Raw genomic sequence first — 20043 nt, 5'->3', positions numbered from 1 at the left:
GAGTTGAGAGCTTGCCGTCCTCATTGGGTCTACCCTCTAAATGTCAGCTCTGGGTGTCAGAGACCTGAGTCTTTTCCTGTTCCACTGATGGCTCACTCCGTCCCCTCATCGCCTCAGGTGCCCTCTGTCTGGAAGAGGGAGTGGGAAGACTTCCTCCCAGATCCCTGGTCAAATCTCACAGTACCTTAAGCTTATCTACCTCCTGTGGGAGGCCAGAAGGGGGACGTTGGAGCCAGAGGCTGTCCATGATAGTTGGGTGAAGTGTATGAGAATTTGGGGATCCTGGGGTCGAGATTTACTAGCTTGACAATTGTGATGTTATCTTTCAGCACACAGATTTTTTTTTTTTTCCAAGCTTACCCAGGATTTTTCATAACATCCCTTGGGAAGGAATTGCATCTCACTCATAGATAAGGAAGCGCAGGTTTCTCTTGTGAACAGCGTGTGCAGAGTGACACAGAAATCAGAAGATCCGATGCTCCTCTGGATTCCTACAGCCGCCCAGCCTTAGTGACCCTGGCAGTTTGTCCACATCAAGTGCTTGCTTGATCGCCCTTTCTCACTCACTCTCTCCTTTGCCCCCTCATTTCTGAACTTCCTCAACTTTCTTGCCCTGTCTCGCCATTTCCCCGTCACATCCCCTTGTACTCATCATAGCTTCTTCCTTCTGCATCAAACACATTCTTCTTGTCCCTAAGGCTGACATGGTGTGCTTCGGGTCCCCTCCTCTCTGCTGCCCCTGGAGCTGTGCCCCACCAGTGACCCCCTCTCGGGCCTCCCCTGTCTCATCGTCACCTCCTCAGCTGGAAGCATCCCAGGTACTAAGGCCTCCCCAGCCATCTATCTTTATTTCCTCCCCTCGGAATTCAGTATCTCACGGGAGTTGCGCACCTTGTGGTTCCTCCAGCCTCCCCGCCTGCTCACTCCATAACTGTTTAGTGTGCCCTCTGCTTGCACTGGAATGATTTTTTGTTTTTTTCAGAGCACACCAAAAAAGCTAGGAGTCTGACAAGCCCAGGGGCACTTGTCCTCCTCAAAGTTTGTTCAGCATATGGTTCCTTTAGCTCTTCTTTCTTGATACTTCACTCAGGGTATCATAAGACATCACGACCCCCTGGTTCCTCATCTCCTTGGCTTTCTTTCTCTATGTTCACTTTACTCGGGTTTTATACGTCCTCTGACCTGAGTTTTTCCTGTTCTGAACATCCTAGTGTGGTACATTTGTCACGCTAATAACCAATATGGATACTTTATTATTAACTAACATTTACATTTTACTCAGATTCCCTTAGTTTTCCCCTACTATTCTTTTCCTAGTCCAGGGTCTTTTTTTTTTTTTTTAAGATTTTATTTATTTACTCATGAGAGACACACAGAGAGAGAGAGAGAGAGGCAGAGACACAGACAGAAGGAGAAGCAGGCTCCATGCAGGGAGCCCGACGTGGGACTCGATCCCGGGTCTCCAGGATCAGGCCCTGGGCTGAAGGCGGTGCTCAACCACTGAGCCACCCAGGCTGCCCTATTCCAGGGTCTTATCCAGGATTCCTAATTTCACTGAGTTGTCATATCTCCTCCAGCTCCTCTTGGCTATGAAGATTACAGGACAGTGTCCTACTTGTTTTTGATGACCATGACATTTCTGAGGAATACTGGTTGGGTATTTTATTGGGATGCCTCAATACTGAAATTAACTGTCTTCGGTTTCTCTTCCTGTCCTTATTTGTCTTCGTGATCCTTACATTCCCATCATCTGTGTCACCTAAAGCTTGACACTTCCGCATCCTCCTTAAATTCCACCCCTGGGATGCCTGGGTGGCTCAGCGATTGAGCATCTGCCTTTGGCTCAGGTCGTGACCCTGGGGTCCTGGGATCCAGTCCTGTATTGGACTCCCCGCAGGGAACCTGCTTCTCTCTCTGCCTGTGTTTCTGCCTCTCTCTGTGTGTCCCTCATGAATAAATAAATAAAATCTTTTAAAAAATTTTATAAGAAATAAATAAATTGCACCCCTTCTTGGCCCCCATATCAAATCACTTCCCAAGAGTCACTATTTCTGCCTCTGTAATCCCTTCTGCACACGATCTCCTCTCACGTCCATGACCTTCACACTCTGCTAAACCCCCAGCTACTCACCTGTCAGAGCAGTAGCATCTCTACCTCCCATCTCTCCACCCCTCCAACATGTCTTTAAAATGTTGCCAAATAAAGCAACCTAAATCACAGAACCCGTTGCACTAGGAGGGTAATAAATAGCCTGGAGGTGAGCACTAGTATCTTCTCCGCCTCTGTGATTAATGTCTGGTTGCAACAATAGTTCCCCTCAAGGCAATCCAGAAAGGGGGTTTTGTTTTTGATCCAGAAAGTGAGTTTGTTGAATATGGACCAAGTTTTTGTTGGGAAGTACCTACAGAATTTCATGGATCTAGTTTGGAGATGGAGTCCGATCAACCAGCAGGTGGCTGAAGGAGTTTCTCTGAAACATTGGCTTTCACCATTGGTGCCCATTGGTCTTCTGGGCCTCCCAACATGGTGCCCCTGATGGGGAATTGTTCTCTGTCCATGGGCCGGGTAGGGAGGAAGGCTACTCTTGACTGGTGAAGCGTGAATAGGGTTCACCCCGCAGGTTCAGCAGACTAGGTCACCCCAGCGGACGGAATGTTGTGTTCAGGGAACTACGAGTAGAACGTTTTGCTGGCGTGTGAGTTGCAAGGGCATGAATAACAGAAATGTGTCAGCGGAAATAATGCGAGTGAAGGAACCTTAAATCTATAAAATGCCCCATAAATCCTCATTGCTGCTATTATCACCCCTCGAGCAGTGTTGTTTTCAGGGCCAAATGGTAAAATATATAAGGTTACTATGTGAACTGGGAAAAAAAATATTTAAAATGTTAATTACTTAAACCTTGATTATGTCAGAACAAGGAAATGGAGTTTCTTTGAATTCATCTTCTAAGAACTGTTTATGATAATTCACCGTGACTTTCCTTCTTCTCACCTATGTTCACATGAATAGGTTATGATGGATTTCAAATATTTTAAAACACGGTCAATTTCCTGTTCACCACCAACCGATCACCCCAGTTTAGTTTGAATACTTCCAGTCATTTCTGGTGGTTGTTGGCTGCCCACATCACCTATTATTTATTTAAAGTATTTCATCAACGTGGGCAGCAGGAGGCAATGAATAAGTGCGTGGGCTTATTGGCATTGGCAATATTGTCCATTCATTCATTCATTCATTCATTCAGTCAGTCAGTCAGTCAGTCATGCAAACAAACATCCATCTTCGCTCGGCAGGCATAAATGCTGAGGGGAACGTGGCAGGAGCAAAGCTCGGTGTCATGGGGCTGGGAACTCAGGGGGCAGAGGGTTAAAAGAAGTTAGTGCCATCAAAGAAAACGTGCATGGTCCCTGAGGGTACAAGAGGGGATGCTGTGAGCTCTGAGGGAGAAAAATCTCAGTGCAGAAGGGCACACCCTGCGGTTGTGAGCATGAGCGCTGATCATCTATGGCTCCTGTGTGTTGTCAGACCCACTGTTTCTGAGGTCTGGCTGGACCCTGCGGGCCAAATAGTCTGTTCCCACACCCCACGAAGGAGTGACTCCAAGGGTAAGACCCTTTGGAGGACAGCTTGTGCCTTCCAGAACATTTGTTACCAAGGGAAAACAAAAGAAGCAGGAGTGGGGTGGGAAAGTGGTAAACTTTCTGTTTACCTTGGAAGGGAGGAAGGAGGCAGGGAACCAAAAATAGTCTTCCCAGCAGCTGTCCCTGAATCAACAGGGACATGTTTGGGAGTCCCAAATGCCTCTGCAGGTGAAATGGGCAGGGAGCGGTTATCGTCTGCCCCGGGAGCCTTCTGGGTTGGCAACAAGCTCCTGCACATGAAAGGGTTAACCACACGCTCACCACAGAATGTCAGCCTGATGAAAATTAAAGCCTTATCAGATAAGAAAAACAAAAAGGGGTTAGAAAATAGACTCTTGTTCTTTGAAATCTAAAAGCAGTTTTTCTTCAAACCTTTGAAACCTATTTCTTGGGATCGGATAGTATTTTTAGTAGAAGCATGGTACATTGGTGAATCCCACCCAGAGTCTGCTGCCGAGACTCTTCCACGAAATAGAATTGAGATTCTCAACTACAGAGCAGCAGAGTTTCCACTGAGATTTCAAAGAGTACCAGACAGGTAAGGACGATGCTGGCGGAAACTGAAGATCAGAAAGGAAACCTAGAAAAAGAAGGAATAAGGAAAAGGTCTCGGGACATGAGGGAGCCTTCAGAAGTGAGGTGCTTCTCTGCGGGACCACGGCCCATCCCGGGTGTCAGGTGAGGGCCAGCTGTGTTGACACAGGCCCTAATTGTGTCAGGCACACTGAATCCATATGCTCAGAAGCCCGCGTGGCTCTGGATCCAAAGTTGCCAGCAGCCACCCTGTGTCCCAGCTGTCCCTCTTGTCCTCACTCGGAGGACACTCTGCCTTCCTGTTCTCCAGAATCACTCCAATTTGAAACAAGACATAGTGTATACTGTTTGGACTAGATGTTTGCACCCCACCCCAAATTCACATGATGAAACCCTACTGCCCAGGGTGATGGTGTCAGGAGCTGGGGCCTTTAGGAGGAGAGGGGTCATGAGAGTGGGACCCTCATGGATGGGGTTAGCGCCCTTATAAGGGCCGCGGAAGAGCTGGCTTCTTCTCTCTGCTCTCCACCACCAAGGACACGATGAGATCATTATCTGCAGCCCTGGGGCGGGTGCTCACCCGAATCCCACCACGCTGGCCCCTGATCTCAGACTTCCAGCCTCCAGAACTGTAAGAAGCAAAGCTCTGTTGTTAATAAGCCCCCCAGTCTATGGTGTTTGTTACAGCGGCTGGAATGGACTAAGACATATGCACTATGTGTTGGTGACAGGGCCCAAAGCCCTTCCGAGAGAGTGACAATCCATTCATGGAAATGTGGGTCACCTGTCACCAAGTGACTGAAGGGGAAGCGCTGCGTTAAGTCCTGGGGTTCTAGGTGCTTTGGCAGCAGCCCACCTGCTTGTCCACCATGACTTGCTTACATCTGGCTTAGTATCCACAAACAGCGGCATGAAAGCATTCCCCAAATCCACATGTTGACGGGTGCTACCCCACAGACAGAAGAAGGAGAGGACGTTTCAGTGTGGGTGGGATGACGGGATGGACCACACAGTGTAGGCTGGGGGTAAAGATTGTTCACTTAATTATACCAAAAGCCCTCGCCTGTACTGCAGGAACTGGCCTCAGAATAGCAAACTCCCCCGAAAGGCTTTTGGGGGCCTCATCTGTGGACTCAGAGTGGGCCGCTCTCCCTTGGCGAGTGCTGAGGGACACACAGTCTTCCCCGTTCCCCGGGGCCCCCTGACAAGTGTCGCCTCTGCACCACCTGTGCCCTACCTAAATTCTCAGTTCACACACAAAACCACAATCTCTGATCATTTGGGTGAGCAGATGCTATTCTTTTCAGCAGATACCCCAAAGTTCCCAGGTGTGACCACAGGTGATGCTCCCGCAGCGGGCTTTAATATTGGGCTTCTTACGGAATTTAAACCCGAGGCAGCTGCATTTTTCAGGGACACGGGAACTTGACGTCTGTCTCCATGATTCACTGGGAATGCCTCATGCTAAAGAGTGACAAATGCGACTCATCAAAGATGCGGTAATTAAAGCATGAACTCCATAGACTCTCTTCCTTGGCTCGAGCCAATGCTTGGGCCCTACTCAGGGACGCACTGGATGCAGGTCGGGAGCTTGCTGTCCCCTGGGGTTAAATGGCTTAGTCGGCACAGTGTCGAAGAGCTGTTACTCGTCACTCTGCTACGGGGCAGCTGTTTGGTAAGCTGTAGAATGTCAGGACGCAAAGGGGGCTCTCTGTCGACCTGCTTGCGTGCGTAGACGGTGCATACCTGGTCTCAGAGTTATTGCACGCCCGGCACTGTTCTAGGCGCTCAATCCATGTGGACTTCCCTCATCTCCACAGCCACCTATGACGTCGGCTATTACGAATACTAGTGATAATTAACGCAACTATTCTTTTCTATTACTAGAATTAAAATAGAATCAAATGTAAGTATATAACGAAGAATCAAGGTATATAAAATACTATAGTATAATTAGCATGATTACAAACAAAGCCACGTAGTCATTAATTAATTATTAGATAAGCAGTTACTGTCTCAGTTTTATAGACGATGGGAGTGAGACACAAGACCCCGTGACCTTCCCGAACTTGCAGGGCCCGCTGATGGCAAAGGCAGCTTTTGGGCCTGGCAGCCTGACCTCCCTTCGTGTGTTGGCTGCACCCTGTTCCTGCGGCCGCTGGAGCCCCCGGTCCCCCAGTGCCCTCGTCCCACATCTGATCCAAGTCTGGGGAAGGCTGTGGCAGGCATCCCGGCGGGGGTGATGAGAGCGAGCCCGGAGAGGCTGCTCACATTCAGAGGCGGTGAGGGCTGGAGTCAAGCGGGGGTGCATTGGGGATGCTTTTCATTGAAACGGGAAATAGAGGAGAGAGAGCAGGGTGTGTGTGGGGGAAGTTGTATATTTGTTGAGTTTGAGAAGCCTGTGAGATATCCAGACATAGCTGCTGGGCCTTGGACTCTGCAGGTGAGAAGTCCAGCAAGTCATGTCTGTTGAGCACCTGCTATGTCCCAGTTACCTTAGGCAGGCTCTCTTGCAAGCCTTTTGGGCACCTGGTATGGGGGTGTGATATTCCCATGCCATTTTATTTCATTTTAAGATTTTATTTTTTAAAAGACTTTATTTTTTTATTTGAGAGAGAGAGAGGGAGAGAGTGAGCATGCATGTGTGCAAGAGAGAGAGCGCGAACGGGAGGAGGGGCAGAGGGAGAAGCAGACTCCCTGTTGAGCAGGGAGCCTGATGTGGGACCTTTTTCCTAGGACCCCAGGATCATGACTTGAGCCAAAGGCAGACACGTCACCAACTGAGCCACCCAGGCGCCCCAAGATTTTATTTTTTAAAGTATTCTCTTGGGATCCCTGGGTGGCTCAGCAGTTTAACACCTGCCTTCGGCCCAGGGCGCGATCCTGGAGTCCCGGGATTGAGTCCCACGTTGGGCTCCCGGCATGAGGCCTGCTTCTCCCTCCTCCTGTGTCTCTGCCTCTCTCTCTCTCTTTATGTCTATAATCAATCAATCAATCAATCAATCTTAAAAAAAATAAAGTATTCTCTTTACCCAACGTGGGGCTTGAACTTACAACCCTGAGATCAAGAGTCGAACGCTCCACCGGTTGAGCGGGGCAGGTGCCCCAGTTATTCCCATTTTACACCCACAGCAGCCGAGGCCCACGGAGGTTTAAAGGACCCACCTGCCAGCGAGTCTTACCTAGACTGTGGAACGCACAGATCGTGTCTTTCCCTGGCCTGCGACGACCACCCTGTCGTAGCCTGCTCCTTGCAGGATGCGTCCAACGGCCTGAGCTCGGCAGGGCTCTGTGTCCGAGCTCACAGCCGCCCTGAAGGCTCCCCATCCACCACCCGCCTCAACTCCCTGAGTCTGGTGCAACTATGAGCCGCTCTCAGAACCCGCTTGTCTCGGCCTCGCTCATGCTGCTGCGCTTCCAACTCGGTTCCCGTCTTCTCGACTCGTGCTAGTCACGCGGGCCTCCCTAGCCTTTCCCTTGAGGATGCCCCCTGGCCCCTGCCGCCTGCTCGGCGATCCTCTGCCCTCCTAGACCACCCACGGGTTCCTCACCCACGCCTACTGCCCTGTGTCAGTGGGTGCACACCCGTGGCTAGGCCTGCAGACCATGGCACTCACCAACAGTTCTGAAGACCAGCGGGGTCACCCAAGTCCGAGCTAGGCTTTGCATTCAAGACCCCCTAAGTCATGACCCCCTCCCCTCCCAAGATGCTTTCAGTTGGGAAGAAGGCCAAGCCAGCAGATGAGACGGGGAAGATTGTTCTGGTGAGAGGGAAGGTGCCCCAGGAGCCGAGCTCTGAAACCCTGGTGGGGAAGTTGCGTTTGCAGAACAGGACTGCTGGCTGGGGTGCATGCAGCGAGGTGTCCTGTGAGCAGAGGGCCTGCAGCTGGTCCCGGGTATAGAGGATCCTAACGGACCGTGTCCCAGAGGCAGCAGGGAAGGATTGGAACTCTTTGGCTAGGGAAGAGGCAGCCCCGAAAGTGACATTCAGGGGACTCTATCTGGGGATGCACGAAAGGCTACCTAAAGTGAGGGCCCTGGAGGCTTGGCCAGGAAGCCCGGGACCTGGTGCCGGTGCTCCTCTGCTGCACACAGCCCGCCCGGCCCCTGGCCTCAACACCTCAGACCCCCGGCCTGGGAAATGGGAGCGATCGTGCCCCCCACCCGCGCACAGGGCTGGCCTGGGGTGCCGGGTGCGGGGTGTGCAGCCCAGCGCGGCTCATCGCACGCACCTGCTGTGAGCCGGCCGAGACCCTGGGAGTCGGAAAGTGAAACTGCAGGGCCGCCGGGTGAAAGGCGGTGACAGCCAGTGAAAGCCCCAGCGTGAACGACACGAGCTGCTCGCTTCGGGCTGACACGCTTACCCTTTGCGGTCTCTGCTCCCCCGGGGGCCAGCTGGGTGTCGGAGGAAACTGCCTTTCATTATATAAAGGCTTTTTTTTTTTTTTTTTGGTAGTTGTTTGTTTTGCTTTCCACTTAAAATAAGGAGTTTTCTCTTTACAAAGGTCCTTTTATTCTAAATCAGGCTCTGAACAGAGGTGTCACTACCACAGGGGCCGGAAGCAGACACCACACGGCTGCTCAGCTGGGTTCAAGGCGGGGAAGCCACCGCGGCCAGGACAGCTGTCAGCTGCGGCGCCTCCTGCAAAGTCAGCGCCCCCAAAACTCCCGGGAAACTCACACGGCTCCCAGACAGGAAGAAGCTGACGTCAAAGCTAAGTTTCAGGGCGTCAAGCAAAACTCTCAGAAATGATCCCCCCGCCCTCTACTTGGCATCGTAAGAAACCCATCTTTCCCCGAGGGGATGGGCCTGTCTGCTCCCAGGGGCTCGTTTCATTTTGCAATGGAGAAACCCCTCGGCTTTGCTTCTTTTTTTTTTATTTTTTTTTATTTTTTTTTATTTTTTTTTATTGGTGTTCAATTTACTAACATACAGAATAACACCCAGTGCCCGTCACCCATTCACTCCCACCCCCCGCCCTCCTCCCCTTCTACCACCCCTAGTTCGTTTCCCAGAGTTAGCAGTCTTTACGTTCTGTCTCCCTTTCTGATATTTCCCACACATTTCTTCTCCCTTCCCTTATTTTCCCTTTCACTATTATTTATATTCCCCAAATGAATGAGAACATATAATGTTTGTCCTTCTCCGACTGACTTACTTCACTCAGCATAATACCCTCCAGTTCCATCCACGTTGAAGCAAATGGTGGGTATTTGTCATTTCTAATAGCTGAGTAATAAGCAGGGATTCGGTTCCCTTCATCTCTTTCTCGGAGAGGACCGTGCTTGCTGCATGTCCAGGGTTCGGGGCCTGTTCACACACAGCTGGGGATGTGGTGGTTGGCCAGCACTGTCTACACGGTGCTTCTGAAATGCCTGGGGGCCCTGGGGGCAATCGGTTTGTTCTTCTTCTTCTTCTTCTTTATAATATTTATTTATTACGAGAGACACAGAGAGAGAGGCAGAGACACAGGCAGAGGGAGAAGCAGGCTTCAGGCAGGGAGCCCGATGTGGGACTCAACCCCGGGACCCTGGGGTCATGCCCTGGGCTGAAGGCAGACACTCAACCCCTGAGCCCCCCAGGCGCCCCTGCTCTCTGCACTGCCTCTCTCTCCCGCTGGGCGAGGACTTCCCGGAGGCCACGGACTGGGCTACTACATTCATCTCTAACCCCTCATCTGACACATAGTCGTTGCTCAAGCACTACCTGCTGAATGATTAATAAGCAAAGGAATGAACAGGTCACTGAAAGTCCTGCCGCAGAGGAGGCTGTCCCCTGCCACCCTTCCGCTTCCCTCCCGTGCCCGTCTATCCACTGCACCTCGGTGGCAATGTTTTCTAAGCTCTGAAACGCTCCACAGCAGAGCAGACTCCCACCATCACGCCTCAGGGGCATACACCTTATCCCTGCCTTTTTTTCTTTCTCTTTTTTTTTCTTGCCGAGAATACCAAAAGCAGCGAGGCTTCTAAAGAAGGTATCTATTTCGGTCCCAAACAGAAAAGAGTGGGTGATTCCGTGGGCAGAGATTCCTGAACATGGTGGGGTTGACTCATGCCTGAAGGTGCTCAGAATTTCCTCTATTTTGTGGGCGGCCGGGGCAGACTTGGCTCCACTTAAGTGCTTTCTTTGAAGCAGTCAAAAGCAAGAAAGACACTCCAAGCTGCTCAGAGGGGCGGGGTGGTGGTGGTGGTGGAAAGAGCCGTGGAGGGGAACAGCAGGATTCAGAGAATTTAAGACTCCAAGGAAGTGATGGGACTTAAGAGGTTACTTGGGTCCCTTGGGTGGATGCCAGGGCAGTGACACGGTGGCAGGGTTTGGATTTTGTGAGCACAGATGCAGAAATCTACACAATGGCAGGAGCAGTGGGCCATACCTTAGAGATACTTAGTTCAGCTTTTAAAAATTTATTTATTTAAAGATTTTATTTATTTATTCATGAGAGACACACAGAGAGAGGCAGAGACATAGGCAGAGGGAGCAGCAGGCTCCCTGCAGGAAGCCCGATGTAGGACTCGATCCCAGGACCCTGGGATCATGACCTGAGCCGAAGGCAGATGCTCAACCACTGAGCGCCCCCAGGTGCCCTTAGTTAAGCTTTTTACAAAGCGAGAATAAACTTCTTTATTAATACGGTGCTTGAATTTTTGACCTTGGCAGCAGTTTAGGAGAATAGTAAGGAACGCAAGTTTCCCTAGTTGTATGACTGGGCAACTTAACGTGCACGAGCTCCGGTGTCCGGCTATAACCCGGGGATGATACTAGGGCCCACTTATTCTGAGATTAACTGAAGTGACGCTCTGCCTTCAGGGAACACCTGAAAGGGAGCGTGCAGGCCGTGAGTGTTAGCTCCTGGTAATATGATCTCTGTCGAAAAAGTTTCTTGGAACAAGGCTGAAGGCAGGTGAGCCTGAAAGCAGGCAGTAGGCACTGGTATGAGGTCTGCGGGCCGCATTGCTCCCCGCGGTCCGCTGTCCCCAGCCTACAGCTTCGCTCACCTGCTCCCACTTCTCTCCCGCAGTAGGTCCTGGAGACCGGGCCATTCTTCATGCTTTTCTGGGGAAAGGAACCAATTGCCTCTATTTGTTCTTTAGAAAATGCTGCTCGGGGCACCTGGGTAGCTCAGTGGTTGAGCACCTGCCTTTGGCTCACGGTGTGATTCCAGTGTCCCGGGATCGAGTCCCACATCGGGCTCCTTGCATGGAGCCTGCTTCTTCCTCTGCCTGTGTCTCTGCCTCTGTGTGTGTGTCTCTCATGAATAAATAGATACAATCTTAAAAAAAAGAAATAAAGATGCTGCTTTTTCTTCTACTTTTGGGGAAAAGCACTCAACTGCTCCTAGCCTCCTGGCACCAGCCTACTTTCTCACCATGTATGGCAGGAGGCCCATGGGGGTTCCAGAAAGCACATCTGATTAACCTGCCACCTGCCTTCCACCGTGGAGCAGGCTTGCTTAGAGGCATTCAGATGGCATTCAGATCGGCCCCTGACTCCTTCCCTTCATCTTCCCAGTGAGGTGAACTTCTGGTCACCCCCCACCCATACTGCCCACATTCTGGTGCCTTAGAGTTTTCTGTCTGAAATTGTCCCATATGTGGATATCCAGTTGAGCTGCTGATCAAAAGCCCCATGAATTGGGGGCGTGGGGACATAGGGATGGGTTGTCAGGATGGAAACCCCTAGAATCTAGCCTCATGGTATGTGGTTAGCTGCAGCCAGGTCAGGGGCAAAATTAGTGGGGAAATTAGATCCCAGACTTCCTGACTATTACCAGGGCTGTCATATGGTATTGGTGATGCTGATCCAATGATTCATTGTGTGAAGGAAATCCACCAGACACCACTGACATGTGTAGACACCTAGAGGATGAAAGTAAGGGGAGGACTCAGGTGCTTTTTGTCTGAGCAAAAGTATTAGTTTTCATCAGAGAACCACTAGCCATTTGAGCCTCATTTTACTCAGCACACACGCAAATGCTTCTGTTTATACATGAAATATGGGCCATTGATTTCATTGCCCTCATAAAGACCTCAGTTTTCAGTCTATTACTCACAAGGCATGACCCACGTCTACAACTTTAGCAAAATCGTTAGAGATTACTATCCTCTCCCCCAAGTCCTGATAGTCATAAGCACAAATTCAGAGTCGTTATGTCCTAGAGCCTTTCCAGACTCTCCAGAAAGCATATTACCCTCCCTATTTTGATCGCTATGGCATGCATTGACTTTGCTGTGTACTACTTTGAAATATTTGATCTTGTGTCTTTCCCAAATTGGTTTTCCCATTTTAGTTGCAAGCTCTGCCTTGGTCCGTGCTACTCAAAATGAGGTCCCTGCACCAACAATATGGGCTTCACATGGGAGCCTGTTTGAACCACAATCTCAGTCCCCACCCTAGACATCCTGAATCAGAATCTGCTACATAACAATATTCCCTGGGGTGATTGTAAATACATTAAACTTTGGGAAGTACTATGTTAAGGAACCTATTCTTAGTGAATAGAATTGAAATCATGGAATCAGACCAACCATGGACATCGTCATTCTGTGGATTTTAATCCTGTGTCTTAAATCACTTGAGGAACTTAGAAAAAAATGTTACTGTTATGTCCACTTCTCATCCTCAGAGAGTCTACCCTAACTGGTCTTAATTGGTCCTGGGTGAGGCTTGGATATCATTTGTTGAAGCATCCCAAATATACCCTGGGAAATGCTGCTGTAAATACAATTTTCAGTGAGATTTGTGTTCTCTTATTGATGGATGCAAATCCAAGAGTAACCATAAGATAAGTCAAATAGCCAAAAACTATCTGAGTAATCTTAGGGTGGAAGATACCGAAAATACCTAGAGACAATTACATTACTGTTTGCCCCTAAGTGGGTGACTTATTTGAAAGCCTGGCGGGGGTTCAGCGATGGGTATTGACTCATCGGCAGACACTGTTTGCTCTCCTTTGACCGTCTTCTAGAAGGAACTGCCCAACAGATGTTTCATCTCCAATGTTAAGCCATGAGCAGCTTGAGGGCAAGGACCACACCCCCTTTCATCTTGATGATCGTAACCAGTGAATGGATGGATGGATGCATATCACTGAGTGTCCCATATAAACACATGCAGGAATAGTGGACTGGAATCTAAGAGGCCTGGATTCTAGTTCTGGCTCTTCATTCTTCTTGCTTGCCTAGTGTTTTTGGTTTGTCCTTAGCACCCTTGTCTTGCTGTCCTCGCTAGGTACAACCATACCTCTTAAGTTGACTTTGCCAAGCCGGCTACGGCTCTCCTACCAGGGAGAGTAACTTTCTGTGTGTCATTCTTTCTGTTCATGACTATGAGTGTTATTATGGTAAAGAACAATTCAGAGGTCTTACTGGGTGACCCTGGTTTACAGGAAGGTTACGACCCAGATAACTATACTCCAAAATTTTGTGTGTATAGGTACATTTTTCTAAGGAGACAGATCTCATCAAATTTTCTCAAGGACTCACCATTCAAAAAAGATTAAGAATGGAAAAGCTAGATGGATTCTTGCTGTCACATTGTTCTCCCTGTTGAAATGTTCAGGCTCTATGTATAGAAGTGACAAGTGAGTTGATCTTTATGCAGTGAGGTTCTCCAGGCCTTTTATTTATTTATTTGTTTATTTGTTTGTTTGTTTGTTTGTTTATTTATTTTTGGCCCCCTTGATGCTACCTGGGGGGCACTGGCTGACTCCACCAAAGAATAACTTCCTGAAGAAATTAATTATTAGGAAGACAGGTGAGGAGGAAGATCTTTAAGGGTTTCTGAATTTTCCTCACCTCGCCTAGATGAAGAGCTGAACAAAAGACAAGGATCTTAAGAAGTTTAGAGACCATCTCCCAAGAAGCTTTTGAGGGCCCCCAGGTGGACCACACACTGATGCCGGGGTGGGCACTTATTGTTAGCCTGGAGAGAAGCAGTCACAGATTCTAAGTCCAAAGGGATCAGAGGCTCTCACTTCAGCTTCCTGCCTGGTTTGGGAAATCTCTGCACCATATCTGACAACTGCTCATTGAGGCTCCACTTAACCACTTCCAGAGAAAGGGAGCCCATGACTTTGTGGAGAGGAAAGAGGCAGAGGAACTTTTTACTCCAAATGTTTGGCCACTAGAAGCTCGCTGAACACAAATAAACCTATGGTTCAAGTTCTACCTTTTCAGAGGCTTCCCCTCACCCAGTCTCAGTTGCCTTCCTGTTCCAATCCCCTTTTCTTTTCTGTTTCTCACCACTGCCCAGAGTTTGGGGCAGGGGGCAGACAGTGGACTGGATTGTGCTATTTCTCCTAAAGCCAAAAATATGCACCCATGTGTGCTCTTGTACTTGAAAAAAAAGAAAATCACGTATCTTTAATTTCATCTTCTAGAAGGGGAAGTAAAACATAGAGATTGGAAGGAGATAGAGGACAACCATGGGGGAAGATTGGAAAGAGGCCAGAATGCCACCCTGTCCCTCTTCCTGGCCAGCATGTGCACCTCTCAATGGCATCCTCTAGAAGTAGCTAGAAGGCCTCAATTTGGACATTTTCAGGGATGGAGGGCTTATAACTTTTGAATCAATCAATTGAGTGAAGACCTTTCCTTTCCTCACAGAGAATGGCCAGCAATAAAGAGAAGAGAAATAGTTTCCCACTCATGTAAGACCTCTCCTGTGAGGAACAAGGAAATTGTTTGAGGATGAAGATTCCCTGAGGAAGCAGGCAAGCAGTAGAGTGCCTCACCAGCACTCGGTGGTGTGTTTGCCTTCATGCTCACAACTGCAGCATGTACGGAAGCAGTGGGTCGTGCCTGAGTGCAGTGGTGTACCTTTCAAGAGTTGGAAATAACCTGCAATGAGATGTCAGGCTTTGGTACTCTGCCACTTAAATGTCTCTTTAACCCAGACCCTGTGTGTATGTCTTTAGTCTGGAAACTTTCTCATCTGAAAATACCCCAGCTTGAAAATGCCTTTTAAGCAGAGCTTATTTTATTTCCTTTTAAGAATTTTTGACAAAACAACAGGAGTCTCAAAATCATTTCTATCAACCTGCTCATTTTACAGAGAGGAACTGAGGCCCAGGGAGGTAGAGCAACTTGTCAAAAGTCGTGCTCTTCATGTCTTGTCTTCAGTCCTCCAACAATATTTGTGAGGAGCTGCCTTCACCCACTTTCATCTCCCTGCAAAGTTCAGTTTTCTCCTGATTCTTCTCTCCACTGACCTCAGGTGACAGACCCTACTTTCTAAGGGAATTCTTAAGTTTTGAGGTTTCTACTGACTCCTGGACAAGGAGGGGAGCAGGGAAATTCACTTGAATGGCCACTGTGTTGAGGGATAGCCTGACTCAAGGGTGACTCTAGCTGTTACAGGAATGATTTTAACAAGACATTATAAGAAGTATCCAGAATGCTCAAGACTTAGCCAAGGAAATCTCATAATAAAATAAGAAATCTAAGATGAGTGGGGTCAAGTAATCAAGTTGTAGAGATCAATAACAATTCTTTACTAGTACCTCTGACCATGAGTGAAGTCACTTTTTTTGTGTGCCTTGGTTTTCTCAAACCTAAAATGGAGCATAGGGGCAGGTGACATACAGCACTGCCTATTTAAGACATGCTGTTTTAAAGGAAGTAGCAACTGATCTATGAAATATTCTCTAAGATTAGCAAAGCCCTGTCTCTCCAAGGCATATCTTAAAGATGAACAAGATTAACCATGATAATAATGCTTTGGGATCTAGAGAAGTGGAATGATTAAGTGTGGAGAGTTTAAACATTAAAACCCAAACATTTTGGGTTTTAATGACAAATGAGAAGATGGGAAATTCCACTGTGGGCAGTAATCTTTACAAGAAGGGATAATTCGACAAAAATATCATCTTAATGGGTTTCCATACTTTGGGTTTTTGGTTTTGTTTTTTTTTCAGTCTAGGGGGTGAAGATTTGATCACAGAATTCCTAGAATGAAAGAAAGATGATCAAAGTATAGATAAGCTTTCAGAATTTCCATAATTCTGAGAAAGGTGCCTTTGCTAACGTGCCATGTTGGTAACATCAGGAGAATTCTCTTTTTAACCACATCCCAGGACCCAGTAATATAGAGAATAAAAACACCTAAGTTGACTAATACATCCTCTGCAACCCATCACAATTTTAATTGGTGGCTTTGGAAATTTTCAGAATGAAAATCTGCCTTATGAATCAGCTAGAAATTGTATCTGTTGACAGTCTGTTTGATTTCGTTAGAGACCTCCCCCCTGAGGAATAAAAAGTCTTGTTTATTTTAAGACTGGGTTCCTCCTCTTGGAGGAAAAAGTCTGAGATGAGATTCTTTCTTACCCTGAGGTGTTTCCTAAACCATATGTTAATCCCAGAAACTCAACCACTTCACTCTCTTTCACCACCTGGGTCCTCATTTGCCTTTTGACTGGACTATTTAGGGGCCTTGCACCTGATCCTTCTTCACTCTATGCCAGAGTCACCTCCATAGAAGTGTATGCAATGAATGGAAAGAGAGTAAGTCAGGGAGCCCTGGGTTTGAATCCCAACTCTGTGCCTGTCTGTGTGACTTCTGAGTTTTGGGTTCTTCATCCAGTGAGTTTGTGATATCCACCCTGCGAAGTAGTTATGAAGATTAAAATAACACTTACATGTCTGACACATAGGAGGTACTCTATAAACAGTCATTTTTATCTTCTGGTAGTCAGTCATTGACTACCAAATGAAAGCAAAATTTATAACTTCTATCCAAGGCCTTGGAGCATTCATTTGGCCCCATCCTATCTTTCCAGACTTGATCCTCGATGTCCCCACATGCCCATCCAGTGTTGGGGCCACAGCAGACCACTTGCTGCTCTGCTGTGTCTTTGCTCACAGAGACCTTTCTTTCTGGAATGTCTACTTAGGGGAATTTACTAGTCTCTCAGGGCTCTTTTTGCATGCTCCTGTCATGAAGCTTCTCTGTTAGTCCTGCTTACACAGATCTGATCAAATTCTAATCTGTAGTACTGTTATGATACCCATGCCTTTCCCTCCCTTACTAGGTTATGTCTCTTAAGGGTTGAGACTGTCTTGTTCACTCTCATATTTCCTACAGTATTGAGACAGGGACTAAGAGGTATTGAATAGATTTTTGGAGACCCAAGTGAATGGAAAAGTCTTTGTAATATTCCACGTGTCACACTGCCACCAAGACGTTTCATATCTTCAGATAAGTCACCAGTGGCTAGCAATAACACAAGTTTTCTTGAAATGTGTTTCCCAGAGATAGGTCGTGATTTATTGTAAAGGTTTTTCTGTCCTAACTTGGACTATCCTCCCACTTTGCAAAGACCATGCTAAAAGAGAAATCATCTCATAAGCCTTCCGTCATGCCCTCTTCAACTCCAAAGTGAAGAAATTCCTACCCCTGGGTCAGTTCACAGCCCAACATAACCCAACGTAATCCTCCTTATATGCATCAATACGTTTCACTTCTTAACACATCTTCCTATGGCCAGTTAGCATTATCATACATCTAGAAATTAAGGCTATAAAATTATAGACTTTGATATCTGTCTTCCTGGGTAAGCAAGGGAAGACGTTATTAGAAAATTCACACTCAATTAGGAAAGGTGGTTTGAGGTAGAAGTTAGTGGTTTCTTATTTGTTAAAAAAAACATCTTTGATAAAACCCATTTGAAAGTATGAATGAAATCCAAAATTTGCATATGTGTGTACATAACATGCATATATACACATGAGAATATAAGAAAAAATAGGGTTCTGAAAGTGAGTATGCTTATGCTTTCTAAAATTTCTATGACATTGTACATGAAGGAGAATCCTGGGTATTATTTCCTGAGGCAGTGAAAAAACAGCATACAGTTCCTTTGGGATCTTAAATTATCCCAGTGTTTCCTATATTAGTTACTGACATCTCAGGACGTTATCCTGGTCTTAGAGAGATACCTAGTAGATTTTTATTGTTATCTTACAGCTGATTAGAAGCCATGAAAAACTGAATACATTGAAAAATAAGAGAAAACTTCTTGAGGAATCTGCTCATTAGTATCCTGTTAACATTCAAATATCATGGCACTCTATTCACCCCAGAGTTAGTCAAAAGACTTTGAGTGGCAGGAGATCCCACCATTTCAAGCTCTGTTTGTAGGTCAGGGATGATTGAAGCATAACATGGGGCCCTGGTGGGTCACGGACAAGGGGTAGACTTCAAGATTCAACCCCTTTGTCTGCACTTTCTACTTAGGTGCCCCCCCCCCCCCCGCCGGCCCGCCTGCCCGCAGACAATTCTGTGGATGGGAGGAGGTAATATCCATTAGAATTCCAAGATTCTGAGGGCACCCGTGAGCTCTTACCTGTCGTGTAGCCAGATACTGTGATGAATGTAAGGATTCCCCACATCAGCAAACATGGCTCCATCTTCCTGGCACGTGGGATAAGCTGCCTTCTTGAGGGCAGTGAAGAGAAAGTGTTTCTTTGCAGAAGGCTGAGTTTGCTACCAGCCTCTTGATTTCATTATGCTGGGAGGATGGGAGATGAAAGGATATCAGTCCGTTCGGGGTGTCATCTTTGCTGTGGTCCCTCCAGTCTCTATGACAGTCTGGAGTTGTTCTCTATAAGTATTAGGCTGCTTTGTTCAGCCAGGAAATTGTGCCTAACCCCCTTTACTCTCAAATATAGGAAGTGGTTTTAACCAGGTTTTTTTTCAAGTTCAATTGCTGGGAGGTGTGGGCTGGGGTTAGTGAGAAGGATGGACTTCATTTATGAATCCTTTTTCAGCTTCACCCAGAAAAGGAAAGGGAGATTCCCCTGCTGCTGAAAGAGGGTGAGCAAGCACTTCTTGGCAGTGGTCTCATTTTAGTGTTTCATAAATGACATCACTGTGAAATTGAGGTTCTCCCCAGACCTGCAGCTCCTGGAGGAGTCAGCAGGTGCCACATGATGAGATGGGGGACCATGGTGGGGTCCTCAATATTCAGGTAATTGAAAAGGATGCAGAAGACTGACTCATACTCAGAATTCATGAATTGTCTCCCGAGATCTATATTCAGTAGTAGCCATAATTATTTCACCACGATGTCCAGGTGCCTGAATGTGATTTGTCATTTTACAAGATATTTTGCCTCTCTTAAAGGGTTGTGCGTTGTACTAAAAGTGGGCTTTAGTTTTAAACTTGGGCTTTTCTTTTTTTTTTTTTTTCAAAATCAAATCTTTCTTCCCTGTTTAATTATCAGAGTTATGTCTGCTTTTCATGAAATGGTTGACTGTGTTTTGCTATCTGGAAATTCATGTCTATTAGCCATCATCTAGGTATAGTAAAACACAATTTTTAAAATATTCGGGAACAAGCAAAAGGAAACCATCTGGCCAAACCAAGGCGGTTCATGATTCTACTATGTATTATCTCTACCCCTGACATTCTCTTGGAAAAGCAACTGCCTCTGAAGAGAGCCTTGGAATTCTGCAAATGAACTAAGAGCAGTTTCCAAGCTGAGTACCAGAGTTTGCAGAGAAAAATAGTCAACCAATCTCTTTCTGGGAGGGAGACACTTATCAAAGTGTGACAAGATTATTTTTTGATTCCAGAGCAGGCTTAATCTCACTGCTGGAAACATTTTCAACTGTATGCATGAGTGTGACAATTCCTGTTATCCCAAGAGCCTGTCCCACTGATTAAACTGGAGCTTTTTGCTAGCTGTAGTTATTATTGTATAATTTTGAAACAAACTTCGAGAAAAATTGTAAGTACCATAAAAAAATCTCCTCCCAATAAACTATGTAACAGTAGTTGCTGGGGGATGTTCCATTGCCCGTCGATACTTTAGTGATCAGGTTCTGACTTCCCCCCACTGGGCTGTTCCCTGTAGGGACCCC

At 47.2% G+C, this 20043-nt stretch overlaps 1 protein-coding gene across 2 annotated transcripts in view; it reads right to left on the bottom strand.

Moving 5' to 3' along the window:
* The window catches only part of IL2RA (interleukin 2 receptor subunit alpha), a 55349-nt gene extending 36430 nt beyond the window's left edge, over window positions 1–18919 (bottom strand). The window contains exon 1 of one of the 2 annotated variants that reach the window (XM_025445369.3): window positions 18525–18919. In XM_025445369.3, the coding sequence (XP_025301154.1) occupies window positions 18525–18588 (64 nt within the window). In that variant the 5' untranslated portion in view covers window positions 18589–18919. The remainder of the gene's footprint in view (window positions 1–18524) is intronic. The other variant, XM_025445370.3, reaches the window with a different exon arrangement.
* Between the last annotated feature and the right edge of the window lie 1124 nt (window positions 18920–20043).

This window comes from Canis lupus, chromosome 2 (genome assembly GCF_003254725.2).
Source record: "Canis lupus dingo isolate Sandy chromosome 2, ASM325472v2, whole genome shotgun sequence".
NCBI lineage: Eukaryota > Metazoa > Chordata > Mammalia > Carnivora > Canidae > Canis > Canis lupus.
Note: the sequence above shows the minus strand (reverse complement) of the source record. Positions and strands in the feature narration are given on the sequence as shown.